At 42.7% G+C, this 18,218-nt stretch overlaps 1 protein-coding gene across 9 annotated transcripts in view; it reads left to right on the plus strand.

Moving 5' to 3' along the window:
• LCOR (ligand dependent nuclear receptor corepressor) overlaps positions 1 to 17,097 on the plus strand; it is a 164,679-nt gene extending 147,582 nt beyond the window's left edge. For all 9 annotated transcript variants that reach the window (XM_055352616.2, XM_031015374.3, XM_055352618.2 and 6 more), the window contains one exon: positions 1,954 to 17,097. In XM_055352616.2, the coding sequence (XP_055208591.1) occupies positions 1,954 to 6,295 (4,342 nt within the window). In that variant the 3' untranslated portion in view covers positions 6,296 to 17,097. The remainder of the gene's footprint in view (positions 1 to 1,953) is intronic.
• Positions 17,098 to 18,218: the final 1,121 nt, after the last annotated feature.

The following is an 18,218-nucleotide window of genomic DNA, read 5'->3' on the forward strand; positions in this document are numbered from 1 at the left end:
ATTGTCTGAGCACCTGCCCTTTTGTGCTTTGTGCTTTATGTTTTATGTATGTTATCTAATATCTCACAACAATCCTTTGAGATACTGACATTCAGTCCCAACTTACAGATGAGGAAACCAAGGTTCAGAGAGATGACGTAACTTGCCTAAGATCCTGTAGATAGTAAATGTCAGAGCCAAAGGTGGAATCTCGGATCTCCATATTCCACAGCCTATGCTCTTTTCCACTGTGACCCCACTGCTCAGAAGCCAGTGGAGGGTGGGAAGGTAGGAGGTGATGTGGGTTGTCTAGGGTCAGCCTTCCTGTAAAAGTGCCTCATGACTGAGACAGAAAAATCAAAGACTGAAGAAAAGAATTAGCCAGAAGATATTATCAAACATCTGTTCACACATTTAAAGCTGCCTCTGTGTGCTGCCGTATTTCATGGCAAGTCACATAATAGTCTCCTGAGGAATTATAATCCATACAGAGAGAGAGGGAGTTTAAAAAATTACATAAAACTCCAGGAAATTGGAGCACACCAACTGCATGGGTTCAGTACAACCCAGACATCCAGAAGCACAAAGCAGCTAGCGAAAGGCCTGGCTGTCTAAGCAGGTATTGCCTGTGGCATGTCTTGAGTCTAGCATCACCCTTTCACGCAGTCCCCACTGTCTGCGCTAAGCTCTAAAGATTTGTCCTGGGTGACTTACTTAAATGGTGGAAAGGGGTTTTTAACATAGAATGATTTCTTGTGGTTGATTGTAAAAGGTGTATTGAAGATCTCGGAGAATGTAGCAAGTGGGCCTTGAGTAAAGATACAATACTACTACCTTGCAGTGACAGGCCTATACAGTTTAGTGTGGCTTCATAGCTATCTCCTCACTTAAGAGACTGCGAATTGGGACTTGCTTGTCATCTCACCATTTAAAGTATGTGAAGTTATTGATTTCTATTCCTTTATACTCCCAGGAAAGGGTAGCAGGATTCCTGCATTAGCATGACCAATTGGTCATGCTGAGAAACTATCTTAAAACTGTAAGTTCTCAGCCGAGTGCGGCGGCTCACGCCTGTAATCCTAGCACTTTGGGAGGTCGAGGCAGGCGAATTGCCTGAGCTCAGGAGTTCAAGACCAGCCTGGGCAACATGGTGAAACCCCGTCTCTACTAAAATACAAAAAATTAGCCAGGCGTGGCAGCGTGCGCCTGTAGTTCCAGCTACTTGGGAGGCTGAGGTAGGAGAACTGCTTGAACCCAGGAGGCAGAGGTTGCAGTGAGCCAAGCTCGCACCACTGCATTCCAGCCTGGGTGACAGAGCAAGACTGTCTCCATTAAAAAACAAAAAACAAAAAAAAAAACTGTAAGTTCTGTAAGTACTTCTAAACCAAGATTTGTACTGTAGTGCACCTCAATTCTTGTCAGTGTTGTGGACTTATAAACCAACGATTATTTAACAGGAATACCCAGACCTAAAATAAAGTATATGTTGACCAACCAGAGTTAATAGTGTGGTCAAAATTTTAGCTTTTTTGAAAAAAATGTATTTGCAGTATTTCTTCTCTTTAAGATAAAAATGATTTTTGAATGATTACTTTTAACGTATGAAGAATATTGTCACTAAAATTTGAGGCTATAACAGGCTGACCTTATAATTAGGTAAATAATTCACATTTATTGAATCAAAAGTATATGAGCAGACTTAGAAGCAGTTTTCGCCAAAGTACCCACCCTCTTTATAATACAGATAGCCAGGCAAGGTGGCTTACACCTGTAATCCCAGCACTTTGGGAGGCTGAGGCAGGAGGATCTCTTTAGGCCAGGAGTTCGAGATCAGCCTGGCCAACATAGCGAGACCCTGTATCTACAAAAAATAAATAAATAATAAAATGAATAACGTTGGGTGAATTTTATAATGTAAAAATGTTTCTTTGGTAAATGACCATACTAATTCCTTCTTTCTCTTTCTCTGTCTAGTGAGAACTCAACAGAGGCAAAAGCAGTAGATTCTAACAATCAGTCGAAGTCCCCACTGGAGAAATTTATGGTCAAACTGTGTACTCATCATCAAAAGCAATTCATTCGTGTTCTGAACGACCTGTACACTGAATCTCAACCAGGCACTGAGGACCTGCAGCCTTCTGATTCGGGAGCAATGGATGTATCCACTTGCAATGCTGGCTGTGCCCAGCTCAGCACCAAACATAAGGAAAAAGATGCTCTGTGTCTCGATATGAAGTCTTCTGCTTCTGTAGATTTGTTCGTAGACTCGTCAGACTCTCACAGCCCTCTACAGTTGACGGAACAGACCCCGAAGGAGCCTCCTCCTGAGATAAACCCTGTAGATGGAAGAGAGAATGCCTTGACTGTTGTCCAGAAAGATTCCTCTGAACTTCCAACCACTAAACCGAATTCTATTAATAGCAGTTCAGTGGATAGTTTCACTCCGGGATACCTCACTGCATCTAATTGTTCCTCAGTGAACTTCCACCACATCCCTAAAATCTTGGAGGGGCAAACCACTGGACAAGAGCAAGACACAAATGTGAACATATGTGAGGATGGTAAAGACCATATGCAGAGTTCAGCTTTAGTAGAAAGTCTAATTACAGTAAAAATGGCAGCTGAGAATAGTGAGGAAGGCAATACCTGTATTATTCCTCAAAGAAATTCGTTCAAAGCTTTATCAGAAGAGGCTTGGAACTCAGGGTTTATGGGGAACTCATCTAGAACTGCTGACAAAGAGAATACTTTACAGTGTCCAAAAACACCTTTGCGCCAGGATTTAGAGGCAAATGAACAAGATGCAAGGCCAAAGCAAGAGAACCATCTTCACTCTCTGGGAAGAAATAAGGTGGGTTACCATTTACATCCCAGTGATAAGGGCCAGTTTGATCATTCCAAAGATGGTTGGTTAGGCCCCGGCCCTATGCCAGCTGTACACAAAGCGGCAAATGGACACTCAAGAACCAAGATGATATCAACCTCCATTAAGACAGCTCGGAAAAGTAAAAGGGCATCAGGGCTGAGGATAAATGATTATGATAACCAGTGTGATGTTGTTTATATCAGTCAACCAATAACAGAATGCCACTTTGAGAATCAAAAATCAATATTATCTTCTCGGAAAACAGCCAGAAAGAGTACTCGAGGATACTTTTTCAATGGTGACTGTTGTGAGCTGCCAACTGTTCGTACACTGGCCAGAAATTTACACTCCCAGGAAAAAGCAAGCTGCTCAGCATTGGCATCAGAGGCAGTTTTCACTCCTAAGCAGACCCTTACAATTCCAGCCCCTAGACATACAGTAGATGTGCAGCTTCCCAGAGAAGACAACCCTGAAGAACCTAGCAAGGAAATCACCTCTCACGAGGAAGGAGGTGGAGACGTTTCACCTCGAAAAGAACCTCAAGAGCCTGAGGTTTGCCCCACAAAGATTAAGCCGAATCTGAGCAGCTCCCCTAGGTCAGAGGAAACGACAGCCTCCAGCCTGGTGTGGCCTCTCCCTGCTCACCTTCCTGAAGAGGACCTGCCAGAAGGTGGCTCCACAGTCTCAGCTCCCACAGCAAGTGGGATGTCTTCTCCTGAACACGACCAACCACCAGTTGCACTGTTGGATACGGAGGAGATGAGTGTACCCCAGGACTGTCACCTGCTTCCCTCCACTGAAAGCTTTTCCGGGGGAGGCAGTGAAGATGTCATTTCTAGGCCTCATTCTCCTCCTGAAATAGTCAGTAGAGAAGAAAGTCCTCAGTGCTCAGAAAATCAGAGTTCCCCAATGGGCTTGGAGCCCCCCATGAGTCTGGGAAAGGCTGAGGACAACCAAAGCATCAGTGCTGAGGTTGAGTCTGGAGACACCCAGGAGCTAAATGTTAACCCACTCTTGAAGGAAAGCAGCACTTTTACTGATGAAAACCCCAGTGAAACTGAGGAAAGTGAGGCAGCAGGTGGTACAGGAAAATTAGAGGGAGAGGACGATGATGTAAAATGCCTGTCAGAAAAGGACACGTATGATACAAGCATTGACTCACTCGAAGAGAATTTGGACAAGAAGAAAAAAGGTAAAAAATTCCCTGAGGCCTCTGATAGGTGCCTAAGAAGTCAACTTTCAGATTCTTCCTCTGCTGACAGATGCCTAAGAAATCAGAGTTCAGATTCTTCCTCAGCTTGTCTTGAAATCAAAGTTCCTAAAAATCCTAGTGCAAAACGTTCAAAAAAAGAAGGGCACCCTGGTGGGACAACACCTAAGGGCCTTCTACCTGACAGTTTCCACACGGAAACTCTGGAGGACACAGAAAAGCCAAGTGTCAGTGAACGCCCCTCTGAGAAAGATGCTGAGCAGGAGGGCGAAGGCGGGGGGATCATCACCAGGCAGACTTTGAAAAACATGCTGGACAAAGAAGTCAAGGAGTTAGGAGGAGAGATTTTCCCCAGCAGGGACCCCATAACCACAGCTGGACAGCCACTGCCTGGAGAGAGATTGGAAATCTATGTTCAGTCTAAAATGGATGAGAAGAGTGCTCATATCCCCTCAGAAAGTATTGCTTGTAAGAGGGACCCAGAACAGGCAAAAGAAGAGCCAGGGCATATTCCCACACAGCATGTGGAGGAGGCTGTGAATGAGGTAGACAATGAAAACACCCAGCAGAAAGATGATGAGAGTGATGCCCCATGCAGCTCTCTTGGGTTGTCGAGTAGTGGAAGTGGTGATGCTGCTAGGCCACCAAAATCGGTGCCAAGGCCTAAAAGATTGACCTCTTCAACCTACAACCTAAGACACGCTCATTCTCTGAGCTCCTTGGATGCTTCAAAAGTGACTTCAGAAAAGGAAGCTGCACAAGTAAACCCCATAATGCCAAAGGAAAATGGAGCTTCAGAGAGTGGACACCCCCTAGATGAGGACGATGTTGACACCGTGGTAGATGAACAGCCAAAGTTTATGGAATGGTGTGCTGAGGAGGAGAACCAAGAGCTCATCGCCAACTTCAATGCCCAGTACATGAAAGTTCAGAAGGGCTGGATCCAGTTGGAGAAAGAAGGACAGCCAACACCAAGAGCAAGGAACAAATCAGATAAACTGAAAGAGATTTGGAAAAGCAAGAAAAGGTCACGGAAATGTAGGAGTTCATTGGAGAGTCAGAAGTGTTCTCCTGTTCAGATGCTCTTTATGACAAACTTTAAATTATCTAATGTTTGTAAGTGGTTCTTAGAGACAACTGAAACCAGGTCTCTAGTCATTGTGAAGAAGCTCAATACTCGCCTTCCAGGAGACGTTCCCCCTGTCAAGCATCCTCTTCAGAAATACGCTCCTTCAAGCCTATATCCCAGTTCACTACAGGCTGAGCGCTTGAAAAAGCACTTGAAGAAATTTCCTGGAGCTACCCCTGCTAAGAATAATTGGAAAATGCAGAAGCTCTGGGCCAAATTTCGAGAGAATCCTGATCAAGTGGAGCCAGAAGATGGCAGTGATGTCAGCCCCGGCCCTAATTCTGAAGACAGCATAGAGGAAGTCAAGGAAGATAGAAACAGTCACCCTCCAGCAAACCTGCCCACTCCAGCCAGTACCCGGATTCTTAGAAAATATTCCAATATTCGAGGAAAGCTCAGAGCCCAGCAACGTTTAATCAAGAATGAGAAAATGGAATGCCCAGATGCTCTGTCTGTGGAAAGTAAGCCAAGTCGTAAGAGCGTATGCATCAACCCTCTGATGTCCCCCAAGCTTGCCCTGCAAGTGGATGCAGATGGGTTTCCTGTTAAGCCCAAGAGTACTGAAGGAATGAAGGGAAGGAAGGGGAAGCAGGTGTCTGAAATCTTGCCTAAAGCAGAAGTTCAGAGTAAACGCAAGAGAACAGAAGGCAGCAGCCCTCCAGATAGTAAGAACAAGGGGCCTATGGTGAAAGCCAGCAAAGAAAAGCATGCTGATGGAGCCACCAAAACCCCTGCTGCCAAGAGGCCAGCTGCAAGGGACAGAATCAGCCAACCCCCCAAAAAGACGTCTTTGAAAGAGAATAAAGTGAAGATCCCTAAAAAGTCTGCTGGGAAGAGCTGCCCTCCCTCCAGGAAAGAAAAAGAGAATACAAACAAAAGGCCTTCCCAGTCTATTGCCTCGGAAACACTGAAGAAACCTGCAAAACAGAAGGGGGCCGGTGAATCCTCTTCAAGGCCTCAGAAAGCCACGAATAGGAAGCAGAGTAGTGGAAAGACTCGGGCCAGACCCTCAACGAAAACCCCAGAGAGCAGTGCAGCTCAGAGAAAGCGAAAGCTGAAGGCAAAGCTGGACTGTTCGCACAGCAAACGGAGGCGGCTGGATGCAAAGTGATTGGAAAGATGGTAGCCAAGAGTAAAACTGTTCTATAGAAGTAACCTTTTATTTTGCATTAACTAAATCTGCTTTTATAAGCTTATCAAGCCTTTCAAATTTACAGTTAATGGAGAACACCGTAATTTGAGATGTCAGAAAATGCATCTCAGATGGAGAAGGGAACTTGCAGAGTCCTTCTCTGAGGCTAAGGGAAGTTATATATTATATTCTGGTTGTTCCTTGGGTTTTAAACTTGGAACCAAGCAGTTTTCGTTTTTAAAAGTACAGTGCCTTATTTATCCTTTTTGTTTTTAAATTTACAAAAGCTAAAAAGCTGATCTATGTGATTAAAGGCTTGTATTTTATACTTGATGCACAAGCACTTGTACTGTAGCCGAGAAGACCACCATCATGCACATAAAAGGAGCTTTTCAGCAGCCACCCTGCAGCATCTGCCCACGAACAGATGCCCCTCTTTGCAAACCCCAGCAGTGAACTTCCCTCTCTGTCTTGTTTGTTTGTTTAGATGATGTTTGAAAGCTAAACCAAATCATTTTATGGTATGCAGAGGATTTATAATTATAAAAGATTACTATTTCTGTTACCCCCTTTTAAAAAAGATCATGTTCATTGTTGGTCCCTCCTCTCACCTTTGATGTTTTGTCATTTGAGAGCATGTATTCTAAATTATGTGCCCATGGGACAAGAGATATATCACAAGTGTTAATTTTTGTTTACAAACTCTAAAAAATCATTTGCATCCCCAAACTGTATTACTAATTCTCACCATCTTCTTCATTTCTGGTCTTGCTAGCACTCCTGCAAGGCTTCCATCCTACTTCGGGAGGAAAAAGCCTAGGATTTTTTTTTTCCATCTTGTAGCTGTAATTTGATGATTAGGATGAAAATGACTCTTATTTTCTTTCTTACCCAGAGTACTTCCATATTCAAAGAAAGTTGAACTATTATTTCCAGTAATAGGTTTAAGAATGTGTATGTCCATGTGTGTTTGGGTGCATTTGCATGTGGTTATCAGCCACAAATGTCTCCCAATCCCAATTTTACAGTAAAATTTTTTCCCCATGCAGTGTGCTTGGGTGTCCCTGAGTTGAGTAATTAGCAAAGGACCGATGGTTTAAAAGTAGCCCAGTGTCTCTGTGAGCATCCCCAATACCACTTTGGTACCAGACTCAGAAAGATCTAAAACAGCACGGAGTTATGTAAAGGTTAGAGCAGCCTTGCAGTTGGAGGAAGCAGCTCCAGCATCTGTGAAGAGCCCACACACCCCGTACACCCAGAGCTGATGTTCAGCTGTATGCTCCAATGTGAATGTACTTGTTGGAGTAGATATTCATTCTGATTGATTAACACCATCCTAGTAGTTAAATGCTTGTAGTGTCACTCCTGCCATGTCATGTCAGGCTCTGTTCCATGTCTCAGAAGTGAGAACCACAATGTTTTAATGACTTTGTTTGCCTTTCCCAGGTGAAGCCTGAGACGGGCACATTGGCTTCAACCTAGTGCCTATGACCTTGCTCCATTGTTATAGTGCAGCGTGTACTTGACTTTTCCATTGGGCCACTCTACAAAAAAAGGCTTGGTTGTTGAAGCCTCAGTCAGCTTCCTTAACCGGTTCTGTCACCAAAATCTGCTTGTATGGACAGCTGCTGCCCTGTCCTTTTTATTTAAAAATTTTCCATTTAGGTTGTTTCAGATCTCTTTAGATAAGCCCAGATGGACTTTTTTCATGCAAATCATGATAATACAGGCCTTCTACCCATTCTGTTAAAGGTTTGCTGTATATCATGGGAACTTCTGATGATTGGATAAGACTGGAGAAAAGTATTTGATTTGTGAGAAATTTAGAATTGTGTTGAATTTCATAGCTAGAGAAGCTTGCTATCTTATGAAGCCCTGATTTTTTTTCATGTCTTCTCTATCTGATGAGTCTTTTTCTTTTTAGTATCTTTGACTTCGGCCATTCAAGAGCTACCTACATTAATAAAACTGCTGAGTGTGTATGTTGGCAACCCTTTCTCAGCATTAAGTTGCACAGAGGCATTAATGTGTTTTGAATATGTTCATTTAATCTTAAAAAATGGTTTTAAGGTTTTAAAAATATCTTTTCATATAGTTGTCACTGGATATTGTGTTTGTGGTGACTTAAACAGCTGATGTTTGCCAATGTCAGGCATGCTGATTCCTGTACAGAAGAGGTGCCCCCTTGGCTGCATACAGACTACCTTGTAAGGTGCTTGGATTAGGTTAGGGAGAGGTGTAAGGTAGTAAGTGGGTGGAACTTTACCAGTTCCAGGTTTGTAATTCATTCCATTCCTTTTCTAAGTTCTTTTTCATTTTTAAAAGCTCACTTAAAGATAATAGCCTTCTTTCCCATTCTAGGCTGTGTGTGAGAAAAGGTGTTAATGTGTATGTATGTATTTTATATACCTAACAATGCAATGGATCATCTTTAAAATCAACTTATACTTTATAATAAGGACATTTAAATAGACCAAGAGTCTACATAATTATGACACTTAAAAGTTTAGAATTTTTTATATTTGTTGAATCTCATTTTTGCTGATTCAGTTAATTTTGTTAATAGAAGAAAGAAAACAGCAAAACTTGAGGGCCAGTCCTGCAAGGCCCTTTGATACCTACAGCAGGTACTGGCAAAGCAGTTTCCCAGATACCTCCAAGCTCAGGTGTGGTATTGACTCAAGTCTGTTATTGTTTTCCCTACCTTGCAAAAACCTTCTTCCCAGAGCCATCTTCAAGAATGGCTTACCACACCAGATGCAAAAGCAGTCCATCCCACATTCCGATCCAAATCAGAAAGGAATTCTTCTGGGTGTATACTCAGTGAAATGACTGTCCCAGTCTTGGGGCTGAAGTTGATGACCAAAGGACACTGGTATTCTCTGAGTTTCTGGAGAAGCTGGAAGATGCCTGGGAAGCAATCACTGAAGCTCTGCCATAGCTCCCCTAGAGGAGGGCCCTCTTCAGGACACCCATCTTCTATCCTACGAGACTCCCTGCTATAGATGGACATGCAGGAGACCACTCCCTCACTTGGGGTCCTGAGCCTCACCTCTAGCACTTCCTCAGACAGGTAACAATCTTGCAGCACAGCAGGAAGGTTGCGAACCTTTATTCTGCTCCTGAGGCTTCCTTCATAGGAATGCTGTTAGTTTCTGTAAGTCACCAGTCACTAGCCCCTTGGATTCCTTGTTAAAGACTTCTGTGCAGCCTTATCTAAAATGATAATCTTAGGCTGTGAGTCTCCCGCTGTATTGTTCCTAAAATCGTATGGATAGAAGAGGTGCCCTTAGTCATCCCTTTACATATGTGGTGCTTTCTAATGGGATCTCTGTGCATCACATACTATGCAGGTGAATTTCTCACTGTTCAGATAGGTCATCAGTAAAAGGCATCACTTCAAGATAATTACTTTGAATTGAGGTTTGGCCTCTCTTCCTGCTTTGTAATGGGTTCGGTCATGAGGGTGGGAGCTGTCATTCACATTTATGGGCAGCATTCCTGTTGATTAGTGGACCTAAGAGCCAAGTAGGAAAATATAGCATGCTATGTGATACAAGCTGGAGATGCTGTAGTGTTACTATCAGCAAGTTCTGTGCAGACTGCCTTTCGGATTCCAGATGATCTGTCAAGGGTCTGCCAACTGTGGGCTGGTCGCTTGTTTGTGTAAATAAAATGTGTTTGGAATATAGCCACACCCATTTTCTTAAGTACTGTCTGCGGCTGCTTTCGCACTGCAGGAGCAGAGTTGAGTAGCTGCGGCAGAGACCCGTGTGGCCCTTACAGCCTAAGATACTATCTGGACCTTCAGAAAACATCTGCTGATCCCTGCTTGAGAAAGTCATCCTTTTCAGGAACAAATATTCTTGATTTTCCTTCTCTCTTCTGCCCTTTTCTCTCTGTTCTTCTTTATTTCTCATTTTCCTTGTCTTAATTTTTTCTTTTCAAAGGAGATATGTTATATCGATATGCACTACTATCCCCTTAAACTTGAGCAACCTTAGCATTCCATCTTCTTAAAAAAAAACCATCACAGTAGCCAAAATGAGGCCACCTTACCGTATCGAGCCGGAACCCATGAGCAAATAGGGATTCAGAGTTCTAAAATTATGTGGCCTGGGCCTCTCATTTCACTCACACAGAACTGACTCTGGCTTTATTTCTTGTTTATTAAAGTAAGCCAAGATTTTGTTTCTGGTAAAATTAGTTGAGACTACTTTAGTTGGACTTTTAGTCCTCTGACTGTCACATTTAGATATGGAAAATGTTTTTTCACAGAGTAGAAACAAAGTCTGATCACAAACCCAAAGCATTGTTTATTCTTATATAATATTTTGGTACTGATACCTTTTCAGCCACATACTTTTCAAAATAATTTTATTAAAGGTAAGCCAACAAATAAAACATAGAGGCTTTTGAAGTGCTTTAATAATGATTTAAAAAATTGGAGTTATAACCAGAGTATGACTGAAAAGCTATTATAGTCTTTCTCCTTTTCCAAAAACTCAAGGATAAGGAGATATATATATATATATATATATATATTTTTTTTTTTAAATAGAGACGAGGTTACGCTATGTTGCCGAGGCTGATCTGAAACTCCTGGCCTCAAGCAGTGCTCCCACCTCAGCCTCCCAAAGTGCTGGGATTACAAGTGAGCCACCGCACCAACACAAGTATGAGTTTCTATGCTGTTTTTTTTTTTAAATGTGATTCAATGTCCTGTCAGTGAAAAATTTTTGTCAGTGGCCCCAAATCACTGATCGTTTTAGTTGTTTTGAAACAATTATCATTTTGAATTCTTAGTATTACTTTGATGTCTTATTATGACTTGATATCCACTGAAATACTGGAATTTTTTTTAAGTATAAAATCAATCTGTGTAAGGCGGTCTTCATATCCTAGCAGTAAGTGCTATTCCCCATGCTTGCTCTCAAATCCTTTTCAGGGGAAAAATAAAAAGATTATTGTATTTAAAACGAGCAGAATTGTGGGAGGGCCTTCCCCTCCCCCTGCCCCGCCCCCAGACAGGGTCTCACTCTGTCGCCCCAGGCTGGAGTGCAATGGGCATATGGTCTTATCTATTAGGGTATGTAGTTTAAAAGTGCAGTTTTTTGAAAGTATAGTCATCTTCATTTTTATGACGCCCACTGCAGGCTCAAAGAGATTTTCACACCTCAGCCTCCTGAGTAGCTGGGACTACAGGTGCATGCCACCACACCCAGTTAATTTTTTTTTTTTTCCAGTTTTAGCAGAAATGAGGTCTCACTGTGTTGCCGAGACTGGGAAGTCTTTTGAGGCAGCCTTCAATATAATTCATCCTTTGAAACATCAGAACAGAGTCCTGTATTCTACAATGGATGGATTGGAAGACTTGAGGGTCCAGTCTCTTTCCTTTATAGATAATTAGACTCAGGCAGAAACTCAGAGCTCTCAGGGCTTTGCTGTGCTGTGCTGTGTCATGCCGTCCTGGGGCCCGGGGAACCACTCTGAGCACTTTGTGGAGTGTGTCCTTGCTCAGGCTTTTGCCTTGGGATTGAACCGAAGCTGCTCAGTTCCTTCCACTTACCTCCTCTCTGTCTGATCTTCCTTTTCCCAGAGCCTCAGTGCTTGATGCTCAGTGCTCAGGAGATGTCCTTTGCTCCATCCTTCAGAGGGGCAGTTGTGTAGTTATGCTGCCGGGTGAGCACAGACACACATACTTTCTCCCCTAGCTGGGACCATCCCACACGGGGTGCTCAGTATGCATGCCTTATGAAAGCATAGACTGTCCATTTAAAAAAAAATCAGGTACTCATGGTATTACAATATGCCAGGGGTTGGACAAATGGATTTTTTACCCTTTTTTAAAGGGTTATGTAAAAAAAAAAAAAAAGCAACTATATGTGGCCCACATAGCCTGAAATATTTACTTCCTGACCCTTTTGTAGAAAAGCTCTACTGATCCTTATAGTAGTCATTAAAGATCAAATTGTGTAGACAGGCACAACTATTTTTTTTCATATGCTCCAACATTTTTTCATACAGTCCAGCAATTCTTTTAGATTTTAGAGTATCTTGCCTGTTCATCTCAGTACACAGCTGCTGTTACAGATTATTCCTGAATAATGCTTTTGCGTTAAGAAAAATTATCCCCCTTTGCCAGTTGTCTACTTGTTAATAAGTTGTGGGCCATGCGATCATATCTATTAGGGTATGTAGTGAAAACTAAAAGTGCAGTCTTTAAAAGTACAATCTTCATTTTTATGAATCATAGTGAACTTGACTGTGGTAGACATTCCATTAACAGCAGTTCAGCACAAACAAATTACTCATGAACTTAAATCCAAGAATAGTGCCTCTCCCTGAAAGTATATCGATGTGTTGGTTTTACCCCTAGAACCCTTCATTTCTCTTTTGTATCGTATACTTGAAGGTTTCTCACTCTTCAAGCTCTGGTCGTGATATGAGAACATAAATGCCTGGTGTTTGCCTGTTTGACTTTCGAGTGCAGACCACACATTCTCTTAAAAATACCAGCATGTCTGTGGCATCTTGTCAGGACACCGGCAGCTTTAGACAGAACAAGTTCAGGGCTCTCCAGCCCAGCCCGAGTCACTGCTCGTTCTGAGGAGCCATCCTTGGCACCTTGCCCTTCCTCCTCTTGCCTCTGCTTATGCTACCAGCCCCCTTCCAGCAGGCATGTTGTCTGGGACAGTCCCCCACTTCCCCAGTGTGGCCCTGAACACAAATTTGTCACATTAGAAGCATTTTTCTCTCAAAACTCTTATTTTCCTCTAGTATTTAGTTGTTGGGTTTAAATGCTATTCAATTTATCCACTTTTTTTTAAACCCCAGTTTTCTGTGATCTGCACCTCATAGTTGTCTTGTAGCTAAAGCTGAGGTATTTGGGAGCTAATTTTTGGGAAAGAGACTATACCAACAAGATTTGCATAATTTTGTGTATTTATACCACAGGTAGGGATTATTTTTAGAGTCACTATAGCTTAAGGTTATTGATTTCACTAGTGTGGTTTCTGCATTCTAAATAGTTCTCGGAGACTGTGTTAGTAACTGGTTTCAAATACATATATATAATATTTATACACACCACTGTGGAATTTATTTCACTGTGTAAATAGTGATATTTTCCTGTTCAGATACTTCTATAGAAAGTATTTATTTTAACAAGAAAATTAACTGTCAAAAGGGCTTTCCAAAAAGTGTTCTTTCTAGCCACCCATCCTCCCCAGCTACCATGCTCAACCATTGAGCCCCCAAACAACAGTGAAAGCAGAAAGGTGTGGCCTTGAAACCTTCACTGTATTTGGACAGAAGCAACAGAAGCGCACCTCCCCCACTGTCACCCCATCCCACAACAAAGTGGGACTCCCATCATGGGTATGGCTGTGCCAGGCATGGCATCGGGTGTGCCCCATGCAGCCTACTTCTTGCATGCACAGTTGGTACATTTAGCTGTATGGCATCGGGTGTGCCCCACGCAGCCTACTTCTTGCATGCACAGTTGGTACATTCAGCTGTACACTTAACAGCCTGTACAGGAAAATGAGCCTTAGTTGTAGTCCCAAGGAAATCCAAACCCATGCTTGTGAGATGTGGAGAAACCACTGGTTGCCTAGAGAAAGCATTAAGGTGTATTTCCAGTTCCCCTTTCATGTTGGTGAAAGACACCTATTCACACTCTAATTAATCATGGGAGATAAGCATGTTACCTTCTGCACCTTGACTTTGCTCGTGAGCACCTGGCTCTCCTCTTCCTCCTCCTCCCCTCTCTCCCTGTCTCAGTGTGCATCTGTGCAGATGTGGGCCAGTCCCCCTGTAACCAGTGGTTACAGAATGATACCATCTGTTCTAAGATGTGGTCAGCTTTACTTCTCAGGAGTCCTGTCCTACAATTCAGAGCACCCCTAGATGGGATGGAACCAGTGCTTTATGATCATGTTCCTCTTCCCTGTGCCCTGTCCTTCGGCACCCCCATGTTAGTCACGATCCTCATTGTGCAAGGCTGGCTGGACTGAGAATTGCAACTCCAGGACAGCAGGGAGCTTTGGGACTAGGCACGCAGGGGTTTTGTCATCCATTTGAACCATAATTTGCTTATTTTCTTACGGCCTCCCTTTGTCTTTTCTAAACGAATGAGGCAGACACTTGAACAGTAATGCTGGAGAATGTTTTTTCTAGGAGACTTTGTAAGCAAATCTGATTTTAAGATGAAATGTGAATGAGAAACTAGGTGCCAGGGAATTTAGCACTGAACTAGACAGTCAAAACTTTTTTAACTTTGCAGGAAGAAATAAATTTTGCTCTCGTCTAAATGTTCACAAGAAGTAATGTTGTAAATAGTTTTCTAAAAATATTTATTACTTGTGCTGTATACAAATTCATGTTCTGAGTGATGTTGGTTTGCATTGTAGTATTATAGAATATATTTTGAGCAGTGGACTTCCTTTCATAACACAGTTCACACATGGAGAAAGAACAAAAACCAGCAGGTTGAGAGCTGTTTGGGGCCTTTGATCTGTAATGTTACATCAAATCTAAGCTTTAACTGCCCCCTCTTCTCATCTGGTTATGTTATATTATATATATATATTATATATATATACAGGTGTATGATAAACTGGTCAGTGGTCAGTACCCAGATCTGCAGAGCAGATTTCCAGGTGTTCTTTCTGATGTGTTGCCCATAAGCAATAAGATCCTAGGTAATAACATTTATTCCAGGGCCCACATTGGCCCTTGTCTCAGAGGATAGGGTGGGGGTAGAACAGCTCTTGCTAAGACCTCTTGCCTTTGCCGGAGAGGTTGCTGTACTTGAATTTTTGCTTCTGTTTGTCTGCACGCTCCTTCATGTCACAGAACTCTAGCAATGGATGAGAAATCTGCCAGCACCAGACACATCAAAATTGGGCACATAGATGGAAAATTTTGCAATTTTTCATGAATTTATAGGGTTTCCAGAATCTAGTTGAGGCAAAGCTCATTTGGCTATAGAGTAAATGTAAGACTTGTTACAATAGAAATTTAAGTGGCCAGTTCAGTGTCCTTTGGCTATATTTGACCTACCTTTAAAACCTAGCCCATTTCATATCAGCCTCTTCTGTGCCTGGGCTTGAAATGTCTAACGCTGCCTTCGTGTCTGGGATTACACCATGTAGGTCAGTATAAAGAGGGCAGTCACTCCTCCATTTCTCCCAGCGTGTCCAGTTCAGCAGATTTCTAAAGCTGTTAAGCAGCCTCTCTTTTTGACCGTCCTAAACTTTGTGAAAATAAATACCCCACACCCAGATAACCATTAATAGAAGTAATGTAGTTTTTTAGGCTTTTGGAATATGTCTTCTCTTTTGTATTTATGATGGTGTTTGGAATTTTTCACTAGTGTATTTTTAGACTGAAGTGGGTGCATTAGGATAAAACTTTCCCTTGCTGAGCCTGAAGGCAAGCAAGAGGGAAGAAATTGACCTGTATTGTATCATTGGGGAGGCGACTACTTCTTGTGGTGGTAGGGGGTGGGGGGAATGGGGCATTGTAGATTATGTGGGGGTACAATAGAATTTTGGCCTGAGGCTCCCCAAGTCTTATTACCTTGTATGAAAAATCCCCATATTAGCCTCACTTAATCTCAATAGAAGCCTGCTGTTTACCCTCAGGGAACAAGTAGTTTTCAAAATTGAGCTCCTCCAAGGTCATTGGCCAATGCTGTGTGCAAGCATTGGTCATCTTTGTAAACTCATGGCATTATTTCCTCATATGCATTATGATACTAAGAAATTCAACCCCAACCTGTATGAAAAGCACAGCCCAGGGCCCTAATTGAGGCTAGCATGAATGCCTTTGAGGGGCCAGGGGGCCATAGGAGGCCCATGCAATTTAACTGAAGCTCAGGTGCCACGTTGGATTTTTATTATTAGGCCGCAACCTTTCTGAATGAGTTTAGGGCAGGGGCTGCTGATCCGGCTGTGGAATCAGGGAGCTCTAAAATGAATCTCTACCGTTCCTTTAAAGGTCTTTCTGGTTCCTCCCAGTGTTGTCATTGCTGAGGTCGATCTCGTAGTTGTTCAGTTGTGCTCTTTTTGCTGTCTTGTGAGTCTTAGCCAGTGATCCAGCTGCCCAAGGACAGGGCCTCCAGACGGCCTAGTGCCCTCCTGGTACCAAGCGTGTGCTCCTGGCCTGTGTGACAGTGTCTTTCCAGAAGCAGTGAAATGAGAAATTCTGCAAGTGGCCACCCGGAAAATCAGTCTGTAGCTCTTGGGCCTGGATTTCTACTATGTTAGTGAGTGTAGGAATATACTGTGTCTTTAATGGATGAAAATTCAATGTATGCTGTGAATTTGTTGGTTTGAAACATTGAAATTTTTCATTAGACAATGTTTACATACCTCACCTGAAGAACCTTTGAGAGTGTATATATAAAATTTTAAAATATATTAAGTTGCTTTAAAACAATATGTATAGCTATAAAAGTTGGAGTTATTTTAACTTTGAATATGTACCAAGTCTCTTAAATATTGAAATCTTGTAGACTTCTTGTGCTTCTGTGTTTTGCTTTCCTATCAGGCCATGTAGGAAACTGTGTTCTTGTTATCGGTAGAGGGGCCCTCACTGAAATCCAAGCTTGGAAGGATTTCCTGTGTTGTTTCAGATTCTCTTGTTTGGTTTTGAAGGATGGGGGTGGAGCCAGAGGATGTGTGGGAGGGGTTTCTCTAACACTGACTTCTATTCCATGAGCTTTTTCAAGGCGCTTATTTTATGGCAGCGTATTAAACTTCTTTGATATTCAAGTGTGTCTGTGTAGTCACTGAAGAGGGCACAGAACGCCTTGAAGCCGGACATTCAACTTGCAGCCTAAGGCAAAACTGATGAGTTGCCAGAAGGAACCACAAAGCAATACTTCCACCAAGTGTCAGGGCTTAGAGAAACCTTGTTTGCTAATGTAAGTAATAAATCATTTTGTTAGTTCTGCCTAACTTCAGGGAAAAGAAAAGGCAATGGAGGAATCCTTGAGATTCCCGTGGCAGGGTTGGAAAGGTGCCAGCATTTCATCCTGAGGGGCAGGGAGCAATGGAGGGCAAACTCCTGACCTCAGGCTAGCCACTGGGAAGTGTGCAGGCCACAGGCCAGGGCTGCCCCAGCTCTCAACGCCCTTGTTGGAGTATGGCAGAAAAAGTCCTTCGATTTGCTAGCCTCATGAGTTTTTCATTATATTCTTTCAACTCTGCTTGAAGTGGGTCAGCGTAAGGGCCCACAAGCGGCTCATCTGACTGTGCCATCACTGTGCAGAACCACATCCAGCAAAAATAACCCCACAGCTGACTGCCAGGCCACCCCTCTGAATCTGAATTTGGAAGATTACTTCATTCCAGATTCGTTGTTTTCATTGTTAAGATAGACCTCTTTTCCTCCAGTAGTCATCCTGTAGTGGAATAATGAAAATACTGACCCAAGAGGTGCAGACTGGCTGTCTTGGGGTGAGGGGACATCTCAAAAATTAACTCTGAGGGCTTTGGGCTTAGGGATGATAGAGATGTGTCATCACCAATCTCAGGAAAACTTGGCAGCTCTAGTAATCAGGATGTCGCCCATTGGAAGTCTGGGCACTGCTTTTTGGCCTCCACCCTCCCAACCAAGCCCAGCTGTGCCCATTCCCTTGGCTGGGGATTTCCCTTTAACAGTGAAATTTGCCACTGGTTTTACTTTAACTCAGAAATAGCAAACTGGTGGCCTACAGATGTGTTTTCTTTAGCCTAGTGTTTAAAAAAATACTTCATGAGCTTTTTTTTACATAAAGATTGAGAGTTCTGACTTTTGTAAAAAAAATTAAAAAGATGAAGATTTGACAGAATTAACTCACGGTAAGAGTCCGCTGGCATGAGATTGGAAAACGTGCCTTTCAGGTCACCAC

The sequence above is a fragment of the Gorilla gorilla genome, chromosome 8 (assembly GCF_029281585.2).
Source record: "Gorilla gorilla gorilla isolate KB3781 chromosome 8, NHGRI_mGorGor1-v2.1_pri, whole genome shotgun sequence".
In the NCBI taxonomy this organism is placed as follows: Eukaryota; Metazoa; Chordata; class Mammalia; order Primates; family Hominidae; genus Gorilla; species Gorilla gorilla.